The 16,475-nt window shown below is 39.5% G+C and overlaps 1 protein-coding gene across 1 annotated transcript in view; it reads right to left on the reverse strand.

The window, feature by feature from the left end:
• LOC102231542 (otogelin) overlaps positions 1 to 13,937 on the reverse strand; it is a 72,996-nt gene extending 59,059 nt beyond the window's left edge. The window contains exons 1-5 of the mRNA XM_023332320.1: positions 13,730 to 13,937; positions 12,149 to 12,250; positions 10,756 to 10,913; positions 9,727 to 9,848; positions 9,444 to 9,652 (exon numbers count right to left, since the gene is read on the reverse strand). Of these exons, the coding sequence (XP_023188088.1) occupies positions 9,444 to 9,652; positions 9,727 to 9,848; positions 10,756 to 10,913; positions 12,149 to 12,250; positions 13,730 to 13,937 (799 nt within the window). The remainder of the gene's footprint in view (positions 1 to 9,443; positions 9,653 to 9,726; positions 9,849 to 10,755; positions 10,914 to 12,148; positions 12,251 to 13,729) is intronic.
• Between the last annotated feature and the right edge of the window lie 2,538 nt (positions 13,938 to 16,475).

The raw sequence follows: 16,475 nt of genomic DNA on the forward strand, positions 1-16,475 counted from the left end.
TTTTCAGCTGTTCTTCGTTAACGTGACGTAAACAGGTTCTAATGATTTTCATTCAGTCAGGACTTTACGCTGACACTAGCCACATGCATTGCAGGTAGATTGTAGTAAAGCATTGATTAATGCCTGGTTTTAAAATTAGTTAACTGGACTTGTAGCCATTATTTTGTGCCCATTGTTGGACACCACATGGCAGGACCGAACCCGATCGAACCGTTATAGCTAGGATTTCTGTCGGCTAATGTTTGGTCTCAGGTTTTGAAAATGGGCCAATCGGCCGACAGCTCTAAGATGGTGTAGTCTGCTGGGCTTTACACTAAGGAAATGAGGAAGGGAGGATCAGTGGAGAGCACCGGAGTTGAGCCTTTTTTCATTCAGTGTCATTAACAGAAAGAGAAAAAGGCCGGTAGAGACGATAAAGCCGATAATAAAAATGACGTCGATAGTTTTAATTTATCAATTGATTGATTTACCGTTTATCGCGACAGGCCTAGATATACATATAATCCATGATGTGAGAGTGATATACTGTTATCAGGCTCCAGGGTTTATTTGTGTTAAACACAGTGACGGAAGGTTAAACTGTGATTTAATGCATTCACTTAATTAAAGTAGTTTGAATTCTAAGATGGTTTTGCCAGTTTACAACAACTGTAAGATACATGCCCATGAAATATGTCACTGATTAAATATGCATATAAAGTGCAGTGAATTGAAGGTACATGTTACCTGAGGGAATTGTGACAAAATATGATGTTATGGGATTATTTCTGGTTTAAGGAAAGCTAATGTTGATGTCTATGATGGAATATGTCTAATGTGTACAGTAAGTTACTGAACTATAAATTGGACTGTATTGACAGTTAAATGAGCTGGTTTGTTCAATAAATAAGCTGAGAGAAATTGGAGTAACACAGAGTGCGTCTCCCTTGTGCTCATTTACATGCTGTTTTTCAGCTTCATCTGCTGCTGACGGGTCCAGAATCCTGGTACCCGTTACCCTAGTCTGAACCAAATATTTAGTTCAGAGACAAATATTTGCCTTGTTAGCCAAATACTTAGCTCAGAGCTAAGTATTCAGCTTGCTCAAAGCTTATCATTTAGCTCAATATAATATATATAGCTTGGTCACTAAATCTTAAGCTTAAATAAATATTTAGCTTAGTGCTAAATGTAGTTTGTAAACTAAACATTTATTGTTTAGCCTGACAGGGCTCCATGGGTTAAAGTCTGGCCACCAGGCGCTTGCCAACGTGCCCCTCCTCCAGGCCTGGCTCCAGAGTGGGGCCCCGTTGACCCGCGTCCGGGAGAGGGAACACTGTTTCCATTGGTGGTCCTCATCATAAGGGGTATTTGGGCTGCACTTGGTCTGGTTCCTCACCTTGGACCTCTGTGCATTGGGTGACCCTACCAGAGGCACGAAGCCCCTGACAGCATAGCTCCGAGGATCACTGGGACACTCAAACCCCTCCACCACTATAAGGTGGCAGCCCATGGAAGGGATGTGTATATGTGTGCATATTGGGGTGTATGTGTGTGTGTGTGCATTTATGTATGTGTGTATATACAGTATATGTATGTAACATTTATTATTTAAGAATGAGAGAGAACGAGAGAGAGAGCAAGAAAGAGTTGTAATTTTTTTCTTTTTTTTTCCAACATGAGGAAACGAGCACAATGTGGTGGCAGGTACATTTTTAGTTTTTTATTCTCTAGTGGCCTTTATTAAACAGTAATTGAACAGGAGATTTGGAGGAGAGAGAAGGGACTGACATGCAGCAGATTACCCAAGACTTGGAATTGAACCCGGGATAACTGTGTTGAGGTCTACAGCCTATGTAGATGTTGAGCATCCTGTCGTTCTTCTCTTTTATACCAGTAGATTACACATTAGCTCAACAACACATAGGTTTCTATTTATAGCAATGTATTCATTTAAGAATCGATTTTCCTCACTAACAGTAATAATTTCTGATTATCTTCTCTGTTTCATGGATTGTGCTTCGTTTTAACTTTTTCTACTCAGTTTTTCATGTTAAATTGCACTTTTTTTATTAAGTTTGTTATATTATATTGAATACATTTTTCTAATGTATTCAATGTAGATCACATTGTTCCTTTCATTTTTGATAAAGCCTGTTTTTTCTTATAACAAACAAACCAGATAGAACAAGTTTGGGCTTCTTCGGGGTCCAGAGTATTAAATTATGATTACAATTATCATCTAATATTATGTACAGATGTAATTCTAACCTTAATTTAACACCCGGGGACCCTGAAGAAGTCCAAACTTGTTAAATCAGCTTTTTTATGTTTGGTATAAAAAAAACAAACACAGGATTTATCAAAGAAACCAAAAGATGAATGGACTGAACTTATGTAGTGCCTTGCTAATCATTTTGACCACTCAAAGCTCTTCACACTACAGTCACATTCACCCATTTACACCGATATGCAGATCGGTGAGCAACAAAAGTGCCTTGCCCAAGGGGACCTCGACATGTGGCAGGAGGAAGCTGAACTCGAACTTACAACCTTCTGATCACAAGACGACCACTCTACCCACTGAGCCACAGTCACCCTGAAATCTTTTTTTAAAAAGCCACTGCATGATCCTTCTGTTAACCTTTTTTAAATTCCGGATTTAAACACATTTCACTACAAAAAAATGCAAGTGCAACATAAAATGTGAGTAGAGAAGGTAAAATAAAGGACAAACCATAAAACTACAAAAACAGAGAGAAAATAAACAGAAATCATTTCTATTACAAGAAGAATTTTAATTCTTAAAGTAATCGGTTGCTATAAATATTGAGCTATGTGTTGTTGTGGCACTGTGCCATCTGCCACTAAAAAAGTGAAGGGAAAAGGGCTAAAGCAGAGGAAGCAGCCATCGTTGGGTAAGGAATAGTCTTAGATTTAGTGCTGATACCTCAAGACTTTTAGGTGATTTTTAAAGCAATTCTTGCAGTTTCTTGAACACTTTTGGGGGGCAATTTACATTGACCAATTGACCTAACCTACATGTTTTAGGAGATGTGGGGGGAAACCAGAGCACCTGGAGAAAACCCACGCAAGCACGGGGAGAACATGCAAACTCCACACAGCAAAGATCTGACACATCCTCCCTGTGAAGCTGCAGTGCTAACCACTGCATCACCGTGCTGCCCGCTTTTTTCTATTTCAAATTCATCTTAGCGTTTGATTGTTTTTTGAATTGGGTTAGGAAGGGATCTTTGTTCTAGTTGGTTAATGGGGGAAAAAACTTGCCTTTTTAATTTTTGTCATGACGGAGCGTCGCATGGCATGATAGTTAAAGTGAGACGTCTTGATTTTCATTCACTCTTTTCCTTCTTTTTTCTGTTTCTTCAAACACAGAATGTTTTGTAATTTTTTCCAAATTGAAAGCTTTGGCTTTTTCCTTTTACCATCCTGCATGGATTGAGGATCTGGGTTGTCCACATTCTCCTGGATGGTTTCTACAGCGAACTCCGTCTTTGCTGTGGATTCCAAATCCGTGGAACAACCTGATGAGGTTTCTTCTGAGAAATCCTCCTCAGAAGAAACCTCTTGAATTAAAACTTCAACCTGGTCAGGTTGGCTCTCTGAATCTTTCTCCTCCTCTTGAAAATCTGTAAACTCTTGTGATATTTTTTGTTGTAGGTCTTTCCTCTCATCTCTCAGAGAGTTGGGAAGCTGAAGATCCTCATCTTCTCTTTCCAATTTAATAATCCTCTCACTACTTACTTGCTGATAGTTTTTTGCTTGTTGTGTTAGTGCAGCAACATCCATTTCATATTTACAATTCAGCTCCTGGTACAAACCTTTAATCTTCTCTAACTCAGTCTGTGCATCCCTTTCCTTTTCTTGCAGGATTTTCATATCATTTGCTGTGTTTTCCTGGAGGTCGGCATTCATGGCTTTTATTTTGTGGAGAAGAGCCAAGTCTTCCAAGTGAGCTTTTTTCTCCTCAGTTATTTGCACCTGAAGATTTTCCACCTGCTGTTGAAGTAAAGAATGGCTTGTTTCATGCTGGCCTATATTAGATTTTAAAAGTTTTGTGAGCCCGTTGAATTTCTGCTGCAGAGTCTGGAACTCTTCCGTCATCGTTTCATAGAGATGATCTTGCTCAGCTTTCAGTTTGTTGATTTCCTCAAGGTCTTTCTTCGCTCTCTCAGAACTGGCTTCTCTTTCCCGATCGATCTCTTTCTTGTATGTTTCTACTTGGGCTTTAAGTCCAGAAACATCTCTATCATACTTCCCGTTGAGTTCTTCATATGAACGTTTGACCTGTTCCAATTCGTCCTGCAAACTTTTCTCGCTGCTTTGCAGAAATTTGATCTCTTTTGACATTATTTGAAACATATCTTCCTTTTCAGCTCTTAGATTTTCAAGGAGCTGTTGTACTTCACTATCCCTCTCTTCACAAAACGTTTGCATCTCAGCCTCCTGCCTCACCAGAGCAATGTCGGCTTCATACTTACAGCAAAGCTCCTCGTAAGAAGTCTGGAGTTTGTCCAGTTCTTCTTGGAGGGCTTTACCTTTCTCTTTCTCAGCCTGGATTTCTGATGAAAATGCTTCCTGGCTGAGGAGATGGGCCGTCTTTAGATCTACAAAGTCTTGTTGCAGCATCTTCTTATTCTTATGTCTCACGTCGTTGTGCACCTTGGAAGCAAGAATCGCAGCGCTGACAACTGCTGGATCACTAAGCTTCTCTACTCTCTCGAGTTCCCTCTTTGACTCTTTGGACTTGTTGATGAACACTTCTTTGATAGCTTTCTGCCTTCTTAACTGGAGTTTGGTTTCTTCCAGCTCTTCTTCCATGTGGGCCAGTCGTTGGTTATCTTCAAACCTTTGGGCTCTCTCCATTTCCAAAAAAGCACGCAGCCTTTGGATTTCCTCATGCAAAACATTCGGGTGCACAGGAGGGAACCTGCCTTGGGAGTTGTGCTGGAATCCCCTTCTCATCTGGGGTCCCATCTTTCCATTGTGGTATCTTGGGTTTTGATGAAACATTTTCCCTTAAATATGTTCTCTAAAATCAGTCGGTTTCTAAATTACCTGAACGGTATTTGAAAGAGCTTTGAGTATGTCTGAACTGGTCAGCGATATAGCAAGCAATGAAAGATATGCAGAATTGTGTTCTGTACATATATGTCTAGTTGATGACATCACACAGACTGCCTCACTAGTGACATCACAGAATCTTCTTCTGGTGGTGTTACATCATCTCACCAGTAAATTTCATGCTTTTTATTCTTGTTTATATTCAAAATAGTCTGATTCACTTGTTTTTTCCCGCCATATGTGATCATTTCTTTTGAACATTTTTCAATATCTATTCATTAGAAAGTTAATTTTGCTTGTTTAGTCAAACATTTATTTTCTTGTTCTTGTGTCAGCAAACATTGGAAAAAGAGAGTTGGAAAGAAAATTTGTAATAAGTAGATGAGGTCTGGAAAGTTTGTTTCTTTTATCAAACATTTATTGCTTTTGTAGTTTTTTTGCTTTATATACATATATTGATGTGGGAAGAGGTAACATTTTGCTAAGTTAATGCCATGAGTAGAAATAAATATATAAATATAAAATCCTTTAATAAAATGAAAAAGACAAGAACTAATTAAAAATAATAATAATAAAACAATTGAACTAGTCGGGGATGAGCAGAAATAAAGTTGCAAGATTTACCCATGAGAAAACCAGGGATCTCAAACCCATCCCACCATGCTTGACCACCACAAACTCAGTGTGTGCCACAGTAAATGTTAAGCCTAGTTTATTTTCAGACCTTTGCAAATGCATGATTTTTGTTTGTATGTCCTCATATTTAGGTCCTCTCTTCCATGATCTACCATCTTGGATGGTAGATGAAGACAAACCAAGATCAACTGACCGACCAGCAGGTGGCAGTAGTGTACCAACTTGTTGTGTGGGAAGAAAACAACAAGGTGAAGAAGAAGAATATCTGCAACGTGCTGTTGTTGTGTTTAGATGCTATAGCCGGAGTCTCACTTTCTCTGCTTTTACTGTAGTCGACATTTTTTCGCATTTGGGTCAGTACATAGTTCACACAAGAACTATCTTGTTGCAGACACATTTAACCCCAGAATATTCTAACATATTTGACTGACTGCTACAAAGGTTATTGGCATTTGTTTCTGGATTTCCTGGTTCCTGGAAAAGTTTCAGATCCCTTCACAGATGTTGAAGTCTGGAGAATCGTTTTAAACACTTTGGGACCTTCATGTGCTTCCTTAGCCACTCCTTTGTTGCTTTGTTTGGAGCAATACTAACAGGACTCATCCTTAGTTTCTTGGGCACATAACCAGTTCTCTAATGATTTTATAAAATATATTTTATTGTTGCATGCAGTTTTGGTTCATTTTTTGTTAGCAAATGTTAAAAACCTGTTAAGGCATGTTGCACCGTAGCCCTCTGAATGAACATAACCAAGTTATATTTTGCAGGAGTTTGAACTGAACTTGTTATTAATTTGCTGAAAGGAGACAAGTTTTTATTTTTTGAAGTTCATAGTTTTGGTTTTTCAGTGAAATTTAAAGATTTACAGTTTTTTTTTCACAGGGTTTCAGAAAGTCACAGCTGATGAAACCCAACAAATGGTTGAGTGTGAATAAAGTAGAACTAGTTTGGAGCTAAATACTCCAGACTAGTGTGATGGCCACTGGTGTGTGCCCACAATAGGAAAAAAGGAGCATGCATTTCTTTAAATGTTTATGGGGTTATGATAAGTAGCTATTTTATTTGTTGTTAACAGGGATTAATGACGATGGGTGTAGTAGCGGTGTTTCACCAGTAGGTGGCGCGTGGAGACTCTGAGCTGCTTGTTGCTCTGCGGTTTCTCATAAGTTGAGAGAAATGGGAGTAACGCAGACTGCGTCTTACATAGAATAGAACAGAATAGAATAGAAGTACTTTATTCATCCCAGCAGGGAAATTACTTCGCAGTTACAGCATAGAGACAAGACACAATAACAACTACCACTGAGTAGTAGTTGTAGATAAAACTAAACAACATAAAGCCAAAGTGGAAATAAATACTGCATTCAACCAAAAGAGTGCAGATTATGAAGTCTGTATATTATGTTGCCCTTCAGTAATAATTAGATTTAAATAGAGAAGACGGGCACATCGACTACCTGATGCAATAGTTCACACTACATGATTTTTTGCTCCTATTTTTCCCCTTAGACAATCTTAGATCGTTGGTCTTTCTAAGATTGTGTGGTGTGTTACGGTAGATCGTAGTGCGGACATTGGAGATGATATGTGGAAACAACATTAATGTTTATTCAACATGCAAAGAATATAGAAATGACAAGGGGAGGAGTTGGAGCGAAATTGCTACCGCAGTTGATAAACCCGGTAACTTTTCAGCTGTTCTTCGTTAACGTGACGTAAATAGGTTCTAATGATTTTCATTCAGTCAGGACTTTACGCTGACACTAGCCACATGCATTGCAGGTAGATTGTAGTAAAGCATTGATTAATGCCTGGTTTTAAAATTAGTTAACTGGACTTGTAGCCATTATTTTGTGCCCATTGTTGGACACCACACGGCAGGACCGAACCCGATCGAACCGTTATAGCTAGGATTTCTGTCGGCTAATGTTTGGTCTCAGGTTTTGAAAATGAGCCGACAATCGGCCGACAGCTCTAAGATGGTGTAGTCTGCTGGGCTTTACACTAAGGAAATGAGGAAGGGAGGAGTCAGTGGAGAGCACCGGAGTTGAGCCTTTTTTCATTCAGTGTCATTAACAGAAAGAGAAAAAGGCCGGAAGAGACGATAAAGCCGATAATTAAAATGAAGTCGATAGTTTTAATTTATCGTACGATTGATTGACTTACTGTTTATTGCGACAGGCCTATTATATATATATATATATATATATATATATATATATATATATATATATATATATATATTCTCATTGAATTCAATTGAATTCAATGAGAAGGTGTGTCCAAACATTTGGTCTGTACTGTATATATCCAGCCACTTTTTAGCAACAAGTTAAAAGTGACCTATTATGCTTCCTTAAACGGGTTAGGATAGGTCTGTAATTATTAAATTTTTTTGCACAAAGTCATTCTTAGATTATGAAATTTTAGTCTAATTTAGGGCTTCTGTCACTTTAAATCAAAATAAGCTGCTGTTGGCCACGACCCCAACTCAACCTTTGCACTCGCATGTTAAAATGGATGCACAATTACACAACCGTACATCTTTGAAAAGCAGAAGTAGATCCTCCTGCACAACCAACAATAATGTAGCAGGTGGTTTCTGGATTGTAAATCAACAACCAAACACTTGTTTTTTTCAGCAGCTATTGTACAGTGGATATAGCAGTAAAACCAGCTGACCAAACGCGCTGGAGTTCCACCTGGGTTGCTAGGTAACAGAGCAGTGAATGCTGATTTGTGAGATAACATCCCAGAGGTTTTTTATACAGCTTGTTTTCCAGACACCAAAAAACATTAACTTATTGCTAAAAAACGACGTGGTGGAGGCTCTTTAATCGCTTTAACTGTTTTTAGAAACAGTTTGAAGAACAAAAACATGCAAATAGGGAATTTTGCACAATAGGTCCCCTTTAATGAGTTTTAGTGTCTTAAAAATTAGCCATTTCAAAACCTTTCAACGAGGCACATTCAATAGGCACTGCACTGTTACTTAGCAACCTGAGCTGAGCTCCTGCTCATTTGGTCAGCTGGTTTTACCGCTGTGCAATGGCTGCTGGAAAAAACAAAGTGTTTTGTTGTTCACTTACCATCCAGAAACCACTTGCCACATTCTTGTTGGTTGCAGAGGAGGCTCCACTTCTGCTTTTCAAAGATGTACTGTAACTCCCTCCAAGCAGAAAACGGACACAAGGCGTTCTTCGTTGTTACTGGCGTTTAATAACTATGCCGTGAGAACTCATTGGCCGCTTCAACCTGGAAGGGTTAATACAAAAAACTCCGTGTAACGTCTTCTTGCAGTCAGCTACACGAGCCTTAATGCCTCACCGAAACCTCTCCATCAACTAACAGCAAAAAAGAAGCATGCTGCCTTACACAGAGTGCTGCGTGTCACCATAAAAAGTCCCGGAATGAAACAACACATTAAACATTGGTTCCGCTTCGGAACCATCCGCACACCTTAACTTATCTACACCAAATCAGAACCATGAAATCAACCCAAACTGCACAAACTGCTGCCGATGGCAGCCACATGTACAGTTATAGAATTGAGCATTTGTTTGCAACCATTTTCACATGCAAGTGTAAACGTTGAGTTGTGGAGCGTGGACAGCAGCAGCTTATTTATATTTCAGGTCACAAGACGCCCTAAATTAGACTAAAATTTCATTATCTAAGAATGATTGGAGCTATCCTAACCTCTTCAAGAAAACATAATTGGTCACCTTTAAGTTATTATTTACCGTAGCTCGTCTTAAGGTCGTCCTGAATGTCTGCGTTGAAGTTTCCGCACAGGCCGCAGGTTCGGCCCACGAACTCCGGGCTGAGTTTAATGTAGACCGATCCGCTCCGCCCCTCCCAGGCCAGCGTGAAGCCCTGCTGCTGCGTCACCAGCACATACTGGGAAATCTGCTCCAGCTGCAGCTCATGGATGTGATGAGGAAGCTGCAGACTAAACAGAGAGATTTTCATATATAAAGACGTAAAGTGAAGCACACGGACAGTAAGCATTGCTAGGTCCCTAACCTTTGACCTTTAAAGGTAACGCTGGTGGCGTGGAGTCGTATCTCGCCATCCCACGGCAGGAAGAGGCTAACGGACCGTTGACAGACGTAGGGAGCCGAGCCGCAGTTTGGGTCATTGTGGACCTGCAAATATCCAGATCCAGGAACGTAAACGTCTCATCAAATAAATGCTGACAGGTTGGCTTTAGAAACTACTGCAATGCTGCTGCCAGCATTATTTAAAAAACTAAACACCATCCTAGTGCTCCATTAAACAGTAGCGGTAAGCAGTGTTGTGCACAAAGCCATTGAAATGTTCAGTTTAAAACCAAACTTAATTTTCTGTTTATTACATGACCATCTTCAACTGAGCACAAGATCCCCTGACAACACTTAATAGTTAATTAAATATTTAGTTACCAAGCTAAACATTTAGTTACCAAGCTAAACATTTAGTTACCAAGATAAACATTTAGTTACCAAGCTAAACATTTAGTTACCAAGATAAACATTTAGTTACCAAGCTAAATATTTAGCTTCAAACTAAAGATTTAGCTCAAAACTAAATATTTAGTAAGCAAAATATAACTTGTAGAGACTAAAACGAATTTGAAGGATTTTGAAAAATCCACCTTTTTAAGGTGAAACTTGATTTTTAAGGAGTTTGTAATTTTATGTTCTCCACTGAAAATCATTGGTTTGTTTACCTGGAAGAAAATAGAATCTAAAGTTTTGCCATCATGTTCTTGGTTGTGATAAAATTGTGATTGAAAAGAAAATCAATCCGTAATCAAAATGCGTGTTTTGGTTTTCCCAGGCAGAGATAAAGTATCTCCTTCCTTTTCATGGAAACAAAGCCCTCATCTGTTCCAGGTACTTTCAAGGCATTCTGGGAAATTGCCGTATTTAAAGGTAATTGACTAATTATCCTTTGAATTAACTTAAGAACAAACTTTCCTTAGGCTGGGATTGATACTAAGAGGGTAATGAACCAAATAGAGAAACTTCTGAGCTTCTCAAAGTCGTGAGAATTTGTTTAGTGTGAACCAACCTGGACAACAACGCTGGCCTGGGTGGTTTCCTCACAGTCCCGCAGCAACGTGTACGTGCATCGGCCAGGGAAGTGGAAGTAGAGACCGTCAAAGGTCTCAAAGTTGTACTGACCCCACGTCCTGCAGGTCATCTCCCTCTCAAACCCGAGATTTGGAACTGGGAAGCAACAAGAAAATAATGTAAATATCTTTTGAAATTATTACAATCATTTAAAAAACATGATCACGATGCACAAGTTTAAGCATATTCTAGACTGAAAAACGGTAACAGATTAACCAAAGCATTTTAATGGCTGCTGAACACAAATAGATCAATAATTCATCATTCCTGTATGTTTGCTGACAAAGCTTCAAGAATTATTTACTTAAAGGAAGCTCCAATATTGTGCTAAAAAGTTACTTGTAAGTTAGTTTTGTCTGATTTCTAGTGTATTAAAATATTTGCACTGGATACTAGACTAAAAATACTTGGCAAGATTCAGTTTTTGCTGTGTTGTCAGGACATTCTGGATGATTAAGGCTAGCATTAGCATCAATTCTAGAAAAAGTTTATGTTTTCGATTATTGGAACATCCCATATTGTGCAATTTGAATATAAAAAATGTAATGCCATAGAAATAAGTAGATTTAATATCCATTTAGAAGGGTTCTTTAAGGATAAGCAAACTGAACTAAGTTCTGATTTAAAAAAATGTGTGGCTTATGCATCAATGCTAAGTTTGTAAATAACTTTGTGCAACTAATTCTTGTTTGCGTTAATTATTGCATTTTTTATTGTAAACATATCTACTGTCTAGTTGATGTTAAAAACAGAGCAAAAGTAAATCTTTTCTTTCAACATTAATATTAACACATATTTTTATAGACTGCGACAGACTGGCGACCTGTCCAGGGTGAACCGCCTCTCGCCTGGAACGTTAGCTGGAGAGACACCAGCACCTCCTGACCACACTAAGGACAAGGGTGTTAGAGAATGAATGGATGGATGGATGGATGGATGGATGGATGGATGGATGAATGAATGAATGAATGAATGAATGAATGGATGGATGGATGGATGGATGGATGGATGGATGGATGGATGGATATGGATGGATGGATGGATGGATGGATTTTTAAAGACAAAGACCCAAGAGCAAAGCAGTGAGAAAAATCACTTTTGCAGATGACATTTTGATGACATCATAAAACTGATCTCTCTATGAAAGCTTTAATTTCAAATCAGCCTGGCTCTTATGCTATGAAAAGTGAAAATATGCTAAATTTATGAGTATAAGCTGAGGGATTTATGTAAGTATTTGCTATGAAACAGAGAAAAGAGAAAGCAAACTGACTCTAATTTTCTGTTTTAAGATGAATTTATGTGAATTTGGAGACGTTTTGCGAGGTTACCTGTCTGACATCTGTGTCCAGTGGCCTGAAACAAGCTGCAGTCACATGACTCCGACAAATAGCACTGTCCTCCATTAAGGCAGGGATACTCACATGGCTCCCCTGAGAGAAACCAGTAAAACCAGTAATTGCCAGGCAGCCAGTTGGAACAGAAACATTTAAAGAGGATTATTTGTCCTTTCGTTTTATTTCAGTATTCTAGATTCAGCTATATGTGTGCTGTGGCGGTAACAGATTACCTATTTTAATTATTTGCTTAAATTGACCACCAACGTTGGTCCCCTCAACTTGCATTAACACCATCTGCTAGGTGGGCTTTAAGTTTCTCTGGCCAGTCAAGCGCATCATGCACAAAAGCACATGTATGGTAAAAGGGACAGTGGAGATTGCTCAAGGTTGATAAATTGTTCACTGACACCAGGGAGTCTTTAAATAATAATGAAAAAGTCTTCACAAAGACAACACATTAAAATGGAGTTTCATCACAAACCATGAAACTGGCCACAGTTTGATTATATTAATGACAATAAACATCTGTATTCAAAAATTGTGAAAATGTTTCAAAGAAGAATAAGAGAAAAGTAAAACAAAATAAAGAGAACGGAAGGAACTGCATTTTTCTTGCATTCTACCTGATCACCAGCAGGGGGCAGTGTCATTTGTCATAAAAAGGGATGATGTCCATTTTTGCCTTTTGCCATTTTGAGGCAAAATGGAGCCATTTTGCCTGTGAATTGACTACACATCAACTCAAACCAATCAGAGAGACTTCTCACACGCTCTTTGACTACCAAAAATTTTAAGTAACTTCATATTTTTACTCGGCTGTAAAAAAACATACATAAATAGTAAATAGTAGGAGGTCGCTGGGAGTTGTTTTGGTTTGAAAACCTAAATATGGAAAACCTCATGATGTAACTTTATGAGTCAATCTGTATTTTCCACAAAAGTTGGAAACAACTACTTACTACTTTTCTATATTTTTAAACTGTCTTTAAGTCCTGACAGTATGAGACAGATAATCTATGAAAAAAAAACAAGCTCCTCTGCCTTCTCCCAGTTCTCCCAGTCCTAACTAGAAACAACCAATCATAGAAAGGAGGAGGGTCTTAGCGCTGTTAATCCCTCTTCGTGTGGCGCTGCTCATCTGCCTTCTACTCCACCTTCTCTGGTAGCAGAGCCTGTCATGAATGCTAATGCTAGTTAACATGGCCACCGATGACGGCACATAAGCAGTTTTTCTATAACTATGACTTGTTTCTCCACCATTAGCACATTTAGCGACACGTACACCAGAATGATTGACAGCGGTAAGACCCTCTTCCTGGTTCTGATTGTTTTTGGGTCCCTGCCTGCTGCATTTCTTTAGGAGGCAGGGAGAAGGTGGAGGATATTGATTTTTTCACAAATTATTTGTCTCATATTATAGAGTTATGTTAGATGGTTTTTAAAAATATTTAATAAACATATTTGGCATCAAAGACACCTGATAAACGATAAAATGTCTGAAGAAAACCAGTGAAACTGGTTCAGTTCAAGCACTTTGGAAAACATTCATTCATTTTTTCTTTTAAACCTTACCTGGTATTCTGCGTTTCGAAGACTTTAGGGTCTCCTTTGCCTGCCTGGTGAGCTGCGAGATATTAACCGGCCGATCATCTGGTGAAAAGGCGCCGCTGATTGGGTTTCCTGCCGTTGTTGAACCAGTTGCCAGTTGGTTTAGCAGTAAAGACACATTCAGTGACTGGTCTGAGTTCACCAACTTCACCAGAGTTTGATTATTCGACATCCGGTTGTGAGATGTGTATGCTAAAGCCACTGAAGTTGTCACTGATTGATCAGCTGGAGCTGAAGTAGCTGGAGATTGGTTAGAAAATGTCGTTGTGAGATCGGACTGGCTCATTGGTTGTGATGAAGTAGCTGAGGGGCTCGGTGATGTTCGGCTGGATGACAGTTGGGCTGATTTTGTTGTGCTGCCATCTGGATATGAGATCCTGGGAGGTGATTTACTGACTGGTGATTGGCTAATGGGGTCTGTACCTTCCAGTGATTGTCCAGATTTTGCTGTGATTATTGGTGAATGGTTTGATCCTGTCTTTTTAGATGATGATTTTCTGGACGGTGCTTTAGCAGGTATTTGTTTTTCGGATGACTTTCTGGCTGATGTTGTACTCTCTGCTTGTTGGATGGGGTGTTTTGTCTTTCTTGCAGGTTGAACTGGTGCAGTAGGACTGTGTTGTAATTGGGACTGTTCGGGATCTGTTGGTTTGGTTGGTTCTATACTTCCAGATGATTTGGACATTACCGATGTGGTTGAAGACTGAGAGGTTTGTGTTAGTCTATCTAGGGACTGGTTTTCTGATGAGGCAATGCTTGGCGTTTGTTCAGTAGGCCTTATTCCCTTATTGACCGAAGCAGTGTTGGTTGACAACTGGTTTGCTGGTTCTCTGGAAGTTGCTGATTTGTTGTTTTGGGTTGTTGTGATGGGAGATTGACTGACTGATGTTTTGGTGGCTGGCCGTTGGGTGGATGGTCCACCTTTGTTGTGTGGTGTCATTTTAGTGGGCAGTCGGTTTGTTTGACTAATTGATGCAACAGTGGTTGTTGTTGGTTTGGAAGTCACTTTGGTGGTTGACAGTAGGCTAGATGGTTCTATAGTTGATGGACTGGTAGATGTTGTGGTCGATGGGTTTTGGATGAATGGCACAACGCTGACATCTGATTCGCTGGTTTTCACAGTCTTAGCTGTGATGCTTGTTGATTTATTAGTTTCTGTTGCTGTGCTTGATGATTGACTGGTCAGCCCAAAACTTACTGTTGACTGGCTGGTTGTTTGAGATTGGATACGTGAAACTAGACCGGCTTGGGTTTCGTCTGACTGAGTTGTCTCTGTTATTTGGCTAGTTGATGTTGCTGTCAACTGTTGTTTGGACTTTGTTACTGGGCTGACTTCTGAATGGCTAGATGCTCCTGTAGTTGATTGACTGGTAGATTTTGTGGTTGTTGGTTTTTGGGTTGAATGCACAACGTTGACCTGTGTTTGGCTGATTTTCACAGTCTTGGTTGAGGTGTCACCTGACAAAGTTGTACTTCTTGTTGACTTACTAGTTTCTGTTTCTATGCCTGATGATTGGCTGGTCAGTCCAGTACTTATTGTTGACTGGCTGGTTGTTTGAGATTGGAAACGTGAAGCTAGACCAGTTTGGGTTTTGCCTGACTGAGTTGTCTCTGTCGGTTGGTTGGTTGATATTGCTGTTGACTGTTGTTTGAAAGGCAGTTCTGGGCTGACTCGAGTTGTTGACGATAGACCAGCTGAAACTGTGCTGCTTGATGAGTGATTGATATTCTCTGTGGTGTGTCCTGATTGACTGGCTTGTTCAATGTCTTGGGACTGGCTGGTCGTTGGTTTGGTTTGGGATTGGACTAGGTCAGGTGTTTGGCTCGTTGATGCTGTTGTCAACCTTTGCTGAGTGTTTGGCACTGGGCTAAAATGTGACTGGTTAAACTGTGTAATCACAGCAGTAGGCGGTCCAGATGTGGTCTGGAATTGGTTTGATGATCCGTTCTTAGTCAAAGATTGTTTGGTTGGTGTAGTAATTTTTATTGATTGACTAGTTGTTGGTGGTTGATTGGTTGACAAATTGGTTTGGGATTGGTTTAGTTCTGCAGTCTTAGTTGGTAACCAATTAGGTGAGGTAGTGCTGACTGGTAATTGACCGCTGGTTGGAGGTTTAGTCTCAGTTACTGACTGAAGGGATGGATGGGGGTTATTTTCTGTATCACTCTCCACATCTTGGCTGCCTGTTGAGGATGATTGACTCATCAACGGTACAGATGACTGGTCAACGCTTCGGCTCCACAAGTCGTTTTTTGTCCTCTCTATCTTGGCAGACGCCAAGTTGGATGCAACAGTCCCACTAACCATTGATCGCCTGGAGGCTGAAGTGTTTGTTTCTAAAGCAGAAGTGGCTGAGTGGAGGATCTAGAAGGAGAGAAACTGAGTCAAGTGTTTGAAGCAACTTTCAATTAAACTATTTTTTTCCTTTTATCCCTTAAAAAGTTGAACTGTGTGGATAGTCCTGGCTAAAACACACATTAAAATAAAGAATAATTCACACTGTCGCAATAAGAATAATAAATTGAATCAAGCTCAGTAATCTCCATTTGTATGATTTATTGTTTCTCTTTTTTCTCTTTCTACCAGAAACTGGATGATAAACGTCTTCAGTCTGGTGTTTTGGTCTCAACCAGACCTTTTTTTTAAGGACAGTTTTGTTTACAGAGACTTCTTAATTCATTTTATTTGTTGTTTCTGTTACTTTGTTTA

This window comes from Xiphophorus maculatus, chromosome 4 (genome assembly GCF_002775205.1).
Source record: "Xiphophorus maculatus strain JP 163 A chromosome 4, X_maculatus-5.0-male, whole genome shotgun sequence".
Classification (NCBI taxonomy): domain Eukaryota; kingdom Metazoa; phylum Chordata; class Actinopteri; order Cyprinodontiformes; family Poeciliidae; genus Xiphophorus; species Xiphophorus maculatus.